This window comes from Podarcis liolepis, assembly GCF_965112155.1.
Source record: "Podarcis liolepis genome assembly, chromosome: 15".
Classification (NCBI taxonomy): domain Eukaryota; kingdom Metazoa; phylum Chordata; class Lepidosauria; order Squamata; family Lacertidae; genus Podarcis; species Podarcis liolepis.
Window position 1 is genome coordinate 328,037 of NC_139566.1, and position 14,641 is coordinate 342,677.

Sequence of the window (14,641 nt, forward strand, 5' to 3'; positions counted from 1 at the left end):
GGAGGGGGCTATCAAAGGCTACTCCCCTTGGTGGGTTATGTTCTGCCTCCAATGTCAGAGGCAGTTGCTGGAAAAGGCAGGGAGAGCGCTGCTCTCACACTCGGGTCCATCGTGTGGACTTTGGCCTGATCCAGCTGCAGAGCTCTTTTCATGTTCTTCAGATACAGCGGCTCTTCGGATCAGGCCCCTTCCCCCTGCCACGCCTACGCAAGCACACAGGTCTCAAGCCAGTAAGTGAAATATTTTACTTTTTTAGAAAAAGACAAAACAATTCCAAGCACAGACAGAAGACACACCCCTTCATAATTACCAGCATTAACACAAATGGAATAAGTGAGTTTCTTTTTTTGCAGAGTGTGTGTGGGCTTTTGGGTAGGAAATCTGTTTCCCGTGCGGGTGGTTTTAAAAAATTATTCTTCCATTTTTGTCTTTGTTTTAAAAAGATGCTCGCTTTAAAACTGCTTGAGGAGTCTTTCTGAGAGCTGCAAAGGATCTGCATCAAAGATTTCCGCGGGGAAAAGACAATACGTTTGGCAACCGTTTTTAAAATGTTCAATAAAGTTTAAAATAAATTAGGAGTTCCATGGAGGCCCACTTGGCAGATTGCGAACGCCCCTTTGTGGGAGTCCCCAAGAGCCCAGGAGGAAGGGGCACAGAAACCCAAACCCCGGGAGGGACAGAGGCTGCGCCAAAGGCAAGAGAGAAGGACGTCTGGAAAGTTGGTCTTTTTTCATCCAAGGCTCAGGGGGGGAAAGCAAATGGGGAGAGATGGGAAAACAAGCCTTAAGACCTTTTCTTTCAGAGCGACTGTTGGCATCTCATTAAAAGCAATGTGCTTCGGGGCTCCCTCTTCTTCCCAGAAAGACACACACACACACAAACACACGTTGCGTCACGACTAACAGCAAGGTCTGCACAGTACCCCAAAACTCACACACACAAAAACCACCTTCTTGCTTCATGGTCACTTGGTGGGAAACAGCACCAGAGAGAAAAGACAGAGAGTGACGGAGAATGAGACACTCACTGGCCAAGACACAGCGATGGAGCCACTTTGGGGACGCAGGGGGGCAAGGGGGGGGGGTCACAGTGTTCCGGGGAATTTTCAGCATCAGAATGAGAAAATGTGTCCAGTGTTTACTGTTGTAGTTTCTTCAAGGATGGGAACTTTGTGCTCCAGGAATGCTCCATTCATTCTGATTGTGCAGCTGGAGTTATTATGAGGAAGGGAGGGAGAAAGAGGAGCCTCTGCAAACCGAAAGGGGGGGGGGCTGCCTGGTGGGCCTCCCCCTCCTGCCCTTTGCAAAGAGCCCTGTGCCCTAGATCACCCCTTGGCCAACCTGGCGCCCTTGGGAGCCTGGGAGGCTGCAGCTCTGGGGCCAGAACAAGCCCCTGATGCTGCGGCTGATGGGAGCTGCAGTCCAGGCAAGGCTCATCCGGGCAGGATCCTGCCCATCCTGGTCCCAGCCAGGACCCCAAGGCCTGCTGAGCTGAGAAAGGGGTGCTTCGCAGGGGGCACTGTGGGCCAACACCCACGGGGCCTCCCCCCTCTCTGGGGGGCATTCCCAGGCTCTGGGCGCCATAAGGCGGGGTGTGTGGGTGTGGGTGCACAACGCCCCCTTCCCCTCGAGGGGAACAGAGATACAGTGGTACCTCGGGTTAAGAACTTAATTCGTTCTGGAGGTCCATTCTTAACCTGAGGTACCACTTCAGCTAATGGGGCCTCCTGCTGCTGCACGATTTCTGTTCTCATCCTGAAGCAAAGTTCTTAACCCGAGGGATTATTTCTGGGTTAGCAGAGTCTGTAACCTGGAGCGTCTGTAACCCACATGTGCCACTGTATTCCTTCTCCCGGCCCCACATCTCCACCAGGAAGAGACCATAAGGGCAGAAGGCCCTGCTCCTCCTGCGTCAATGTTCCGGGGGTTTTCGTCTTCTAAGTTTAGGGGGCCAAAGTGGGGAGGGACAGGGGGATGTTCCTGGGATTGCAAACTGTTTTGTGTTTTTCATTGCTCTAATCCACCTGGGGACCTGCTGGCGGAGAGCAGAAAACAGATAATAATGAGAGATTATGAAGGATGTGGAGAAAGTGGGAAGGGAGAGACAGACATCCCCCCGCCAACGAGAACCCAAGGGGGTCACCGTCCTGCCTGGCTGAAAAGTGGGGGGCTTCCTTGACCCCAGAGGGAGGGGGTGGGGCCAAGGAGGAGGAGGCGGCAGAGGGGAGCTCAAGACCACCAAGTGCCGGGGGGGGGGCTCCCATCACCTGGCAAGGGAGAGAGAAGACCCACAGGAGTCCAGCTAGGGAACTGAGTGCCCCCCGCCCTGTTAGGAGAGTGGGGGCAGGAAGCCAGTCTCCCTGTGCCACCACAGAGGCGGGGAGGGGGGTCACCAAAGATCCACCGGCCGAGGCAACTGGATGGGCACCTTGGCCTGGCTGGCGCTCAACTCCAACCGCACACGACCCCCCCAGCCGCCAGGGCCTGGGGAGTGGATAGCACCATGTTGAAAGCCCCCCTGCCGGGGAGGGTGAGGAGGCCCCCCCTCCCTCTGAGCTTCAAGCCGAGAGGGAAGGCGGCTCAGCACCGTTACAGAGAGGAAGGGGAGGAACACGCAAGGCTGCCATCAGATGGAAGCGATGTAATGGACACACTTGCCTCCTCCCCCCCGCCCCCAGTCAGTTCCTTCACTCTGCCGGCCCTCCTCTCCCTCCGCCCCATCGACCCGTCCACATCCTCCTCCAAACAGCTCGGGGGGCGGGGAGGGGAGTGTCGGCTTCCCCCGGCGGCTCCGGGTTCCAAGGCTTGGTGGCGACTGGAGTTGGGGGTCAGTCCTGAGGAGAGGTGGCCAGTTGCCTCTCCCACTCGTCCTCCACCACCTTGTACAGTTCCATGGTGGCCCGGGCGTCTTCCACTGAGGAGTGGCCTTTGTTCCCCACCTGGGGGGGGGTAAGGAAAGAAGGAAGGAAGGAGCAAAATGAGGGCAGGGGTCACGTCTCTCTGACCCCTCACAAGGCGAGAGGACACCCCCTCCCCCCCACAAAGCCATCTTCAAATACCTCAGGGGCCGCCCCATGGAAGACAGAGGGCAGGACCCAAACCGAGGGATTCAAGTTACAGGAAAAGAGTTTCTGAGGGTGAGAGCCTACTCGGAAGGAAGGGGGTGGGCTCTCCTTCCTTGGAGGTCTCAAAACAGAAGCTGGGTGGCCCCCTGGTCAGGGATGCTTGCATTACAGGGGGTTGAGCTAGATGACCCCTGTGGGTCCCTTCCAACTCTACAATTCTATGATACTAGGAAAAGGTGGTCCAGATAAAGAGAGGCGCACAGCAGCTTGGCTCTGGAGTCACTCAAGGGAACTTCTGCTCTTTGGGGACAAGATTAAACGGTCCCTTTTATACTGCAGAATAGGGACGCGGGTGGCGCTGTGGGTTAAACCACTGAGCCTAGGACTTGCCAATCAGAAGGTCGGCGGTTCGAATCCCCTTGATGGAGTGAGCTCCCGTTGCTCGGTCCCTGCTCCTGTCAACCTAGCAGTTTGAAAGCACCTCAAAGTGCAAGTAGATAAATAGGTACCGCTCCGTTGGGAAGGTAAACGGCGTTTCCGTGTGCTGCTCTGGTTCGCCAGAAGCGGCTTAGTTATGCTGGCCACATGACCAGCATAACGAGATGAGAGCCGCAACCCCAGAGTCAGCCATGACTGGACCTATTGGTCAGGGGTCCCTTTACCTTTACCCTGCAGCTCACTATAAATTTATAGAATTGCATTGTTTCAAAAGATTTACTCTGGTTGCCTGCTTTATTTATATGCTCCTGTGTTTTGAGCTTGCAGCAATTGCAGTATCTGCTCTTCTTTTCTGCTGCTACTGTGAGCCGCTCTGAGTGCAATATTAAACCAAACCCAGGGTCTCCTCCAAGGCCAGGGGCCTCTGCTCCTCAGTGGCCCTCAAGAAGCTGCCAGACTCCATCTCCCATCAGCCCTGGTACCACCACGGCCCAATGGGCAGGGGTGATGGGAACTGCAGTGTGGCAGCCACCTGGAGGGAGCCACAGGGGCTACTCTGCTCCTGCTGTGTCGGGGGGGGGGGGCGGGTCTAAAAACTGCACGGATAACAGATTTGGAAAAGCTCCTCCTGGTCATTTTCCGCAACCATTTTCTCTCCAGGCTCAAGAAAGCAATGGTGAGTGCTTTATGATGCATATGAACTGACCTGGACCCTGCAATTGTCATCTGAGGCCCTTCTTTGAGAGCCTCCTCAATGTCTGGAGCAGGGCCTTTTCTGTGGTATCTCCCAGTTCATGCTCTCCCCAGGGAGGCTCACTTGGCACCTGCATTATATACAGTACTGTACCTTTAAGTGCCTGGCGAAAGCTTTCCTTTTTAACCAGCCTTTGTCCTCAGCCTTCGGCCTTTTAGGGTGGGTGGGGTGTTTTAAAATCTGTTTTAATGCATTATTTTAATGAGTTGTTTTTTTAAAACAATGGATCTATGTGGGTTTTTGCTTGTTTACTTGGTTGCACGCTGCTTTGATTTGCCTCTAAAACAGTGAACAGGGCGGTGATACAATGACTACTGCAATCGACACAAGATAAGACCACCAAGGCAAATATCTGTAAACAAACACTAAACATCCATTCATAAAAATGGCAAAAGTAGTCCCCCCCCCACAACAGATTTTATCTTGAGCAGCTGCAAACACAGTAACAAAGAGCCCACTTGTGATATGCCAGTGGTTCAGTGCTCAGACCTCGTTCCAGTAGTCTGACATTTAGTTGCTAAAGAGCTTAGTCATTGAGCTTTGTAGTAAATAATATACTGTACAAGAGAAGAGAGTATGTAAACGACTTAAAGCAGGGCTGTATCTGTCCCCATCTGCATGTTTCCATCAGGAGGAGCATAGAAAGAGGACGATGTGCTTCAGTTTGTTAAACTCCTCCATCAAGTGAACCACTGATATATCTGAAGTCAACTCTTTATTTATTGCATTTGCTATTGTTTATGATAAAACCTATTTGGGAAAGAAACTACTTTTGGCATTTTTATGGCTGTTTAGGGTTTGTTTACTGATATTTGCCTTGGTGATATTATCTTGTGTCGACTGAATTGACTTCAGCAAGAAAAATCAAGCAATGCATTTAATAAATAATAACAACTCCAGCCAGCCAAGAGGAGAGACTCTTGAAAAGGAAGTCTGCCAAGACACGGTCACTGGGCCTTTCTCCAAAGAGCTGGCTGCCAGCCAGTGTGGGCAACACTGAGCCAGATGGAAGGGGGAGAGCAGGCGGACAAGGCAGGGGGTGTTACCTGGATGTCCCTGTGGAGGAGCTGCTTGGTGAGGCGCTTCAGGGAGGCCTGCTCGTTCTCCGGGAAGCCGGCCTTGCGGTTGAGCAGAGGGTTCTTCGAGGTGTCCCTGGTCAGCGACTTGGGGTGGAAATACTTGAGGGCTTTGAAGTCGTTGTGGATGGCGTGGCCCACAACGATCTTCCCAGAGAGGACCTTGAGGATCTGAAAGGCAGGGAGGGGTAGCGATGTCATCAGTCAGCGCTCAATAGCTCAAGACTCAACCGGTAGCCCAGGCTTCCTCAAACTCGGCCCTCCAGATGTTTTGAGACTACGATTCCCATCATCCCTGACCACTCGTCCTGCTAGCTAGGGGTCATGGGAGTTGTTGGCCAAAAACATCTGGAGGGCCGAGGTTGAGGAAGCCTGCTGTAGCCAGTCAAGCACAGCAGGATGCAGACCCACAAAGACATCGTAGCTGCAGTCTGACCCACTTCACCCATAAAGCTAAAGGAACCCCTGATCATTAGGGCCAGTCGTGGCCAACTCTGGGGTTGTGGCACTCATCTCACTTTATTGGCCGAAGGAGCTGGTGGCCAGCATGACTTAAGCCGTTTCTGGCAAACCAGAGCAGCGCACGGAAACGCCGTTTACCTTCCCGCCGGAGTGGTACCTATTTATTTACAGTGGTACCCCGCAAGACGAATGCCTCGCAAGACGGAAAACCCGCAAGACGAAAGGGTTTTCTGTTTTGGAGGCGCTTCGCAAGACGAATTTCCCTATGGGCTTGCTTCGCAAGACGAAAGCCCATAGGGAAATCTCCGGGGACCTGTTTTAAATTGCTGGCGGTCGGGAGCAAAGACTTTCGCCCACAGCCGGCCTTCAGAAGAGGTCCTGGACCTCTTCTGAAGGCCGGCGGGGGGGCAAAAGTCTTTGCTCCCCCCCCCCCGCCTGCCTTCCCGGGACAGCGTACGCTGCCGACCCCCAGCATTTTAAAATCTCCCCGGGACAGCAGAGAAGCAGCCCCCTGCGACCCTCTCCCGGCTGGAGAGGTGACGCGCGCCTATGGCAGGAGCCCGCCAGCATTTTAAAATCTCCACGGGACAGCAGAGACTTCGCTCCCGCCCGCCAGCATTTTAAAATCGCCCCGGGACAGCAGGGGCTTTTAAAATGCTGGTGGTCGGCAGCAAAGCCCTCCTGTCCCCGGAGCTTGCGGGGCGGGAGGTGGGAAGAAGGGCTTTTCTTCCCACCGCCAGCCTTCAGAACAGCCTTCTGAAGGCTGGCATTGGAAAGAAAAGCCCTTGTCCCCCCCCCCCCAGCCTTCAGAAGAGGTCGGGGGACAGACTGTCCCCGGACCTGGTCTGAAGGCGGTTTCCCTAGGAACGCATTAATTGATTTTCAATGCATTCCTATGGGAAACCGTGCTTCGCAAGACGAAAAACTCGCAAGAAGAAAAAACTTGCGGAACGAATTAATTTCGTCTTGCGAGGCACCACTGTACTTGCATTTTGACGTGCTTTCGAACTGCTAGGTTGGCAGGAGCTGGGACCAAGCAACGGGAGCTCAACCCGCCACAAGGATTCGAACCGCCGGCCTTCTGATCAGCAAGCCCTAGGCTCTGTGGTTTAACCCACAGTGCCACCCGCGTCCCTTACTTCACCCATAAGAGGATATAAAAGAAGAGCCCTGCAGCTGGATGAGGCCAAAGGACTCCTTTCTTAGTCTAGCATTCTGTTGTCACTGTGGCCAAATACCCCATAGAACCAAGGAATCCAGATAGACTGCCTCTGGACCTTGGGGTTCCACAGGAAGAGAGGAAGAGCTGCTAGATCAGGCCACGGAGGGCCCCTCTAGTCCACCACCCTCAACCAGATGCCAGAATAAAAATACAGACTGCCTTGGTTTTAATGAAAACATGGAAAACCTTCCAGTAGCACCTTAAAGACCAACTAAGTTAGTTCTTGGTATGAGCTTTCGTGTGCATGCACACGAAAGCTCATACCAAGAACTAACTTAGTTGGTCTTTAAGGTGCTACTGGAAGGAATTTTTTTATTTTGACTATGGCAGACCAACACGGCTACCTATCTGTAAATGGAAAACCTTGTGTGGGGCAGGGGGATCCCCAAAAGCTCCCCTTGAGAGGCTGCCAGATCTCCCCCCTCACTCACCTCCTTCTGGGCCACCTTGAAGGGGACGGCGTTCCTCATGTGGTGCCTCTGAATGCCACTCCAGCGCGTCCGGTAGTTGGTGATGGGGCTGAGCGGCCGCACGTACTTGTCGTACATCACGTCGCCATGGTAGCTGACCACGCTGCAGCGCGCCAGGTCACTGACGCGCCCACCGGGGCCCGTGCCCACCATCTCACAGTCAATGGCCACCACCTTGCTGGGCTTGGGCGGCAGCAGCACCGGCGACAGCCCGCTCTCAAACTCGCTCAGCAGGGCCACCCTCCGGATCTCGCCCACGGCCCCATTGGCCTGCGCCCCGTTGTGCCTCGCGGAGGAACCGCCCCCCGCAGCGCTCCCTGCTTTGCTCGAGGCCGTGGCACCCCCAGAGGCATTGCCTCCCTGGGACCCAGAGTCCTTAGCCCCGCGGGCGGCCTTCTCCTTGCGGAATGTCTTGGTCCTGCGGGCCGAGCTGTCCTCCCGCAGAGGCTTCCTGTCCTGCCCGGCAGACGCCCCCTTCCTGTCCACTTTCGGCCTCTTCCTGTCCCGCTCGCAGTCTGCCCCGCCGTGCTTCTGAGAGGCATCCCGACGGGGCAGCGGGGCTTGCCCCGGGAGCTGCTTCTGCTTCAAGAAGCCTTTCCGCTCCAGGAACTGCCGGCGCTTGATGAACCGCTGGTGCTTCTGGTTCCCCTCAGAGGCCTTCTTGGGCTTTGCAGGGAGGGACGTGTCCAGGTTGAGAAGGAGATCCGACATGGTGCCCTCCTCCATGGATGAACCGGGACCACGAGGAGGAGAGGCCAGCAAGCGGGCGCTGCTCTAGAGAGGCCGCAAGGGGCGCGATGCTGGACATGTCCACATGCTAACAAGGCTGGGGAGAGAGGAGGGGAGGGAAAGGGTGAATTTCCAGCATTTGGGGGGAGGATTCACAAAGTTCTCAGCCACGCTGACTTATGTTCAGGATGTTTGCTCCTGAGGTGACTGGAAATCAAACTGCAGAGCTACTCAGGGGTCCTAGTTAACTCAGTCCAGAGCCACTTCTTTTAATGTTTAATTGTTTTTGAATGACTCTCCCCCAATGTTTTTAGCTGTTCTCATTTTATCTGCTCGGTGGGCAGAGCACCTGCTTCAGATGCAGAGTATCTGCGGTTCATCTCCAGGTAGGGCTGGGGAAAAGGACTCCTGCCTGCAGCCCTGGAGAGCCCCTGCTGCCCGTCACCGCAGAAAAATAATCGGCTGCTCTGGCTTGATACAGGACAGCCTCCCTGGTTCCTGTTCTTGTGAAGGTGGCCTCCATCACCCACCCACCCAGGAAGTGTAATGCCACCCTGTGCCAGCCTCCCCCAGCCTGGCACCCACTGTGAAGGCTCCTCCTCCCACAACTGCAACAACGTAAGTGGCCAGGCAGCAACTGGAGACAAAGCGTATTCCCAAATCCACTGGGCAAGGCTTCCCCGCTCATACTCCCCGCTGCTGCGCTGCAGGAGATGGTACTTGATGCCCTTTGGGGGTCCCTTCCGGGTTCCAGGCAGATGGCAGGAGGCAGCAGGATGGCTGGGGTCCCATGGCAGAGCCCCTCCCCTCCCCGCCTCCCCGGGGGGCGGCCTGGCCAAGGGGTGGTCCTGCTGTGGGAGCCAGGAGACGCCCTCCTGCCCGCCCCCTTCCCCCCCACCTACCCGGCTCAGCCCCACTGCGCCCCCGGGATTGGCCTGGCGGGGCTGGAGAGGGGGGTTTGTGACATGGGCTGAGCTCACCAGGCTCCTCGGCGGGGAGGGGGGAAGGAAAGGCAGCCCCCCAACCCCGCGCTCGGGGCCACGTGCGCCAAGGAGGCCCGCCCGGCGGGGGCTTCGGGGCCGGGAGAGGGGGAAGGGGCCCCCAAAGGTCATCCAGCGCAACCCCCCGCCCCGCTTCCCAGCCTTCCTCGTCTAAGCCCGGCGGGTCCAAAGGGGGGCAGACGTCCGAGGCGGGGAGAAGCGGGACTCCCGTCCCCGGGGGCTCCGGAGCGGAGATGCCCGCAGGCCCGGCGCCCGCCTCCCTCCCGGCCCGCCGGACCCTCCGCCGAGGCCCCGTCCGGCCCGCCTGGCCCGCCTCACCTGCCGCCGGGGCTCCGCGGCCGCTCGCCCGGAACCGGAAAGGCCCGCCAGGGGGCGGGGCAGTCCCACTTCCGGTCCCGCGCCACGCTCCTTTCTTTCCTCCCTCTCCCCTCCTCCTCCTCCTCCTCTCGCGAGACTTCCCGTCTCTCTCGGGGCGAGAAGGAAGGCGGGCCGCCGAACGGGGCCGAGTTGCTGGCAAAGCAAAGAGCGCATGCGCCCCCTCATGGGCCTAGCCAGTCGCTTCTGCGCAGGCGCGAGGCACCGAATCCCCATTGGTTGGATGCTCGCCCCGCCCAAACCTGCGGGCGAACGACAGGAGTTGCCATGACGACGCGCCCACAAACCAGCGCGTGGGTCGTACCATTTGGCCGCGAGGGGGAGGCAGGCTGGCGCTGCTGGCGCTGCGGGGTCGCCGGCTGCGGGTTATTTGACTACAGTTCCCATCATCCCTGGCCGCTGGTCCGGCTAGCGAGGGATGATGGGAGTTGTAGTCCAACAGCAGCTGGAGGGCCAAGCTTGGGAAAGGCGGCCGTGGAGTTTCCGCTTCTTGTTGCCCAATGTGGTCAGTCTTCAAGGCGCCTCACAACGTTCCAAAAACATCGCTGTAAAAGACAATGGACAGTTCCTATTCATGGAGGCGCATCGTTAAACTGGGGGACTCCCTGCCACAAGAGTCTGGATGGCTTGAAAGGGGACAGATTCATGGAGGGCGAGAGCGCTGTGGAGGGTGCTGAGGGGGGGGATGAAATGCCATTATAAATAACCGGGGATATGCGTGGTCACACCATCAAGAAGGCTGATCGCCGAAGAATGGATGCTTTTGAATTCTGGTGCTGGAGGAGACTCTGGAGAGTCCCATGGACTGCAAGAAGATCCAACCTCTCCATTCTGAAGGAAATCAGCCCTGAGTGCTCACTGGAAGGACAGATCCTGAAGCTGAGGCTCCAATGCTTTGGCCACCTCAGGAGAAGAGAAGACTCCCTGGAAAAGACCCTGATGTTGGGGAAGATGGAGGGCACAAGGAGAAGGGGACGACAGAGGACGAGATGGTGGGACAGTGTTCTCGAAACTATGAACATGAGGGAGGCAGTGGAAGACAGGAGGGCCTGGCGTGCTCTGGTCCAGGGGGTCACAAAGAGGCGGACACCACTAAACGACTCAACAACAATGTGTGGTCACACACACACACACACACACACACGTGTCCACAAACACCAAATCTCTTTCATTGTAACTACAGGTAATGCCCTAGGATCCCTTCTGCACATGGCTTTTGCAACACAGCTCAGTTACATGCTAACAAATATCTACAATATTTTAATCACTTTAATGAGACAAATTTCTCAAAGTCTCAGATTCAGTAGATGAGAAGTTACATATTAATTTCAGAAAAACAAGGCATCTCTCCATCATCACCAAGCAGCTCCCCTTCACCAGAGTGGGGTACAAATAAAAGCATCACCGTCCTCTGACTTTCCCTTATTAGACGTAGTGAAGCAGAGCTTGAATGTCTGCCAGGGATTCTTCAGTTGTAATTCCTGCCTTGCAGCTGGCAGGGCTCCCTGCTAACTCTACAACTCTATTATTCTATTACAGTGGTACCTCACAAGACGAATGCCTCGCAAGACGGAAAACTCGCAAAACGAAAGGGTTTTTGGTTTTTTGAGTTGCTTCGCAAGACGATTTTACCTATGGGCTTGCTTCGCAAGACAGAAATGTCTTGCAAGTTTGTTTCCTTTTTCTTAAAACCGTTAATACAGTTGCGACTTGACTTCGAGGAGCAACTCATAGCACGCGGTGTGGTAGCCTTTTTTGAGGTTTTTGAAGACTTTGGTGATTTTTGAAGCTTTTCCAAAACTTTTCCGACACCGTGCTTCGCAAGACGAAAAAAACCGCAAGACGAAAAAACTCGCGGAACGAATTGATTTCGTCTTGCGAGGCACCACTGTATTCCCAAATTGGGAAGGGTCCCTTTCTGGGGATCCATGTTCTCTATTACGTACTGGATAGGATTTGTTGCACAATGTGCCATTTAGCCACGAGGTGGCAGCCTGTGCCCATCAATACTACATTTACAACCTGCTCAGGACTGGTGCAAAGTGAAAACACTTGAGAGCACAAGACCCGTTACTTGACCCGGCCAAAGGACACCCCACCTCCCAGTTCAGCGTCTTCTCACAGAGACCAAGCAGAGCCCCCTCTGTCGGAGGAGATGTCTCATCCAAGCCCAGATTAAAAAAATGTAAGGGAGATGAGAAGAGTGACCTTGAAGTTTGCTGGCTGCTGGGACAGCAAACTGAGCAGCAGCCCCCTCGTCTTCCTCAATAGGGGGACGCAGATCGTTTTCCTTTCTAAATTATAGTGCCCATGAAAAGTCACCGATGTCTGAGTGCAAATTGCTCCTAATAGGAAAATGTACAATTTTGCCTAATAGACACATTTTTTTGCGAAGCAATTTTCCTGAAGGCAATACATTCTTTTGTATGCTATTTTCACTAATATGGATGAATTTTAAATCCTCAATTTGCCCTAATCTGTTTATTAATATAGACATTGCTTGCCTGGAGAACTATACCTCAAAATTTTGGGAAGTGCAAATTCTTTCAAATTACAAGAAACGAGATTCCATCTAAACATTAGGAATAATGATAGTAATAATTTTATTATTTATACCCCACCCATCTGGGAATTTTCTGACACTAAAACCTGTTTGACAGTGGAAAGGCCACATCCGAAGGTCGTGGACATTTGAAGGCATAAGTCAGACGGCCATCTGCCAGGCATTCTGAGCTGTGGTTCCTGCACTGCAGAGGGTTGGACTAGATGACCCTTAGGGTCCCTTCTGACTCTATGATTCAGTGCATTTTCAGTTCCCATATTGTTTGGGAAAGTGCAGATTAGGCAGGTTCATCTTCCAGTGCAAAAGGGATCAATTTTCTTCCCCTGCCCTTGCATTTTATAGATGAACTGCAATCAATGCTTTCTGTTCCACACACTCAGAGCGAGGCGGACCTGTTGCCGCTCCCTCGATGGGCAAAGAGCCAGAAAGGTCAGGACTTCATCTGTGTGAACCGGGCAAGATCTAAGCTCTGCTGTGATGAATTCTTCCAGCCACCCCCCGGGGGCCTGCGCAGCGGCCGTCAGTCTTCCTGGCGCTTGGCATTTTTGCCGTTTCAGAGAATTTTTGAGGGCCCCTGCGGGCCCAGGAATATTGAAGCAACAATTCACACTCAACACTAAACAAGACATCAGCAAAAATTGGGAAAGTCTGAAAAGGGAGCCTCAGTGGGACAAATGCATGGACCACAGAAGAACCAAGCGGGGGAGGTTTGATTCTGTTCCATGACGGCAAACTTAAGAACATGTGAATTGTTAGAATTTCTGCTCCGTGATTGCAGTCATGGGATTGTTGTCCATCACATGACGGTGTATGTTTTGACTCCACAGAGTGGGAAGTGATGGAGACAGGATGTTTGTGTGACTGTGTTCCGTGAAGTGGGACTATTGTCCTTTGCTCTTTTTCTCTTTGCTGTCTGATGCTAGAGAGAGAGGGAGCCATCTTGCAGTGCTCCGTGTGTGTTTAGATGCAAATAAAGTAGATTAGCCAAAATGCTGAGTTGCTGAGGTCTGTTACGTGAAATGCACAAACTCTGCGGATCCCTAAGTGTGCTGGTGTCAGTGATGTTTGGGCTGAAGAAAGCTTTTGAAGCTCCCAAATGATCGAGCAGGAGGGAGAGAACATGCCAGTCGGGCACGTGTCTCTGCCAGGGTCCTACTCAACTCTTGACATCAGAAGAGCCTGCAGGGTTAGACCAATAGCCCATCTAGTCCGGCTTCCAGTTTTCATAGTGGAGCCTCAAATGCACCAAAAGGGAAACCCGCAAGCAGAAACTCAGCGCATGAGCCCCCTCCCCTCCTGCGGTTTCCAGCAACTGGTATTATTCAGAAGCATCACTGCCTGTGCAGAAAGAGCATAGCCATCATCGTGAGCATCCTTCAGTGACCCTTTCCTCCTCCATGAATTTGTCCCATCCTCCTTTCAATCCATCCAGGTTGGTGGCCATCACTGCCTCTTGTGGCAGGGAGTTCCACATAACTCTGTGTGACTAAATCCTTTCTTCTCTCCACCTGCCAGAGGTAGCCTGGCGGCCTCCATTAACGTCCCTTTCCTCCTTCCCAGCCTCAAGGGCTGCCAGCTACAATGCCTACTGGAGAGCTGATTTCAAGACTCCAGGTGGCTGGCCCAGGAAGAGCTCACACTGATCTGGGCCCAGTAACTGCAAAGAGGGCAAGAGCAGCTGCAGCCAGAGCTAAGGACAGGGGGAGCCAAGTAATTCCAGTTCCATCTGCATTCTCCTCCCTGCTAAGCTCTTAAAGGGGCAACACTGAGACAGCCACGCTACCCCTTGGACTTTGCCCCCCCCCCAGCGAAATATTTGAGGGGGCTGGGAATGGAGGGGCATTGCCATTCAAATGGTGTGTGCGCACCGTGTCGTGTGATTGATTGTGTGCTGCAGGGCTTGCCTCCCTCCTCCAATATTTTATTCAAGCAGATGGGCGCTGGCTGAGCTTGGCGGGGCAGCTGAGAACCTAAGGAGAGCCTGGCTGCTGGAGCAGACCAAGAGGGGGCCAACGAGCCCAGCAGCCTGTTCCCTCCCGATGCCCGGGCCTAAAGAGACACCCAGCAGCAGGACCTGAGCCCAAGAGCCCTGTCTCCTCCTGGGGCCATTCAGAAGCATTCTCAAATCTTATTTTAAAGCCAGCCAAGTTGGTTGGAGTCGGCCAGGCTTCTGAATCCCTGGAGACGGCAGGAGGGGAGAATTGCTCTTGCTCCCAGTCCCGCTTGCAAGTTTCACACAGGGATCCGGTTGGCCACTGTGAGAACAGAATGCAGGAAGAGGGGACCCACTGGCCTGATCCAGCAGACTCTCCTTGTGTTTATATGTCAGTATGACCGGCCGAAGGTCACCCAGTGAGATTCATGGCTGAGCGGAGGATTCGAACCCTGGTCTCTCCCAGGTCCCAGGCAGACACGCCAGTTGCCACTGGCTGGTGGGGCCACGACACCCCAGGCCCTGCAAAGCATCTGAGGCGCTGAACTCGCCAA

General features: G+C 54.4%; 2 protein-coding genes across 4 annotated transcripts in view; one reads left to right on the top strand and one right to left on the bottom strand.

Annotated features, from left to right (window-relative positions):
- Nucleotides 1-14,641, top strand: part of LOC310694203 (uncharacterized protein) — a 246,994-nt gene that overhangs the window by 20,278 nt on the left and 212,075 nt on the right. The gene's annotated exons all lie outside the window — the stretch shown is intronic.
- Nucleotides 232-9,747, bottom strand: ISG20L2 (interferon stimulated exonuclease gene 20 like 2). 3 transcript variants are annotated; one of them, XR_014519576.1, is made up of 5 exons: nucleotides 9,535-9,747; nucleotides 7,448-8,312; nucleotides 5,303-5,503; nucleotides 947-2,938; nucleotides 232-911 (listed from the first exon to the last, which is right to left on the bottom strand). XR_014519576.1 is itself a non-coding variant. In XM_083477313.1 (4 exons), exons 2-4 carry the CDS (start codon nucleotides 8,210-8,212, stop codon nucleotides 2,828-2,830), a joined length of 1,077 nt encoding a protein of 358 aa, XP_083333439.1. In that variant the 5' UTR covers nucleotides 8,213-8,312; nucleotides 9,535-9,747; the 3' UTR covers nucleotides 232-2,827. The 3 variants fall into 3 exon arrangements, 2 of the variants coding, with proteins under 2 accessions (XP_083333439.1, XP_083333438.1); XM_083477313.1 differs by having other exon boundaries at nucleotides 232-2,938; XM_083477312.1 differs by lacking the exon at nucleotides 9,535-9,747 and adding an exon at nucleotides 9,118-9,205 and having other exon boundaries at nucleotides 232-2,938.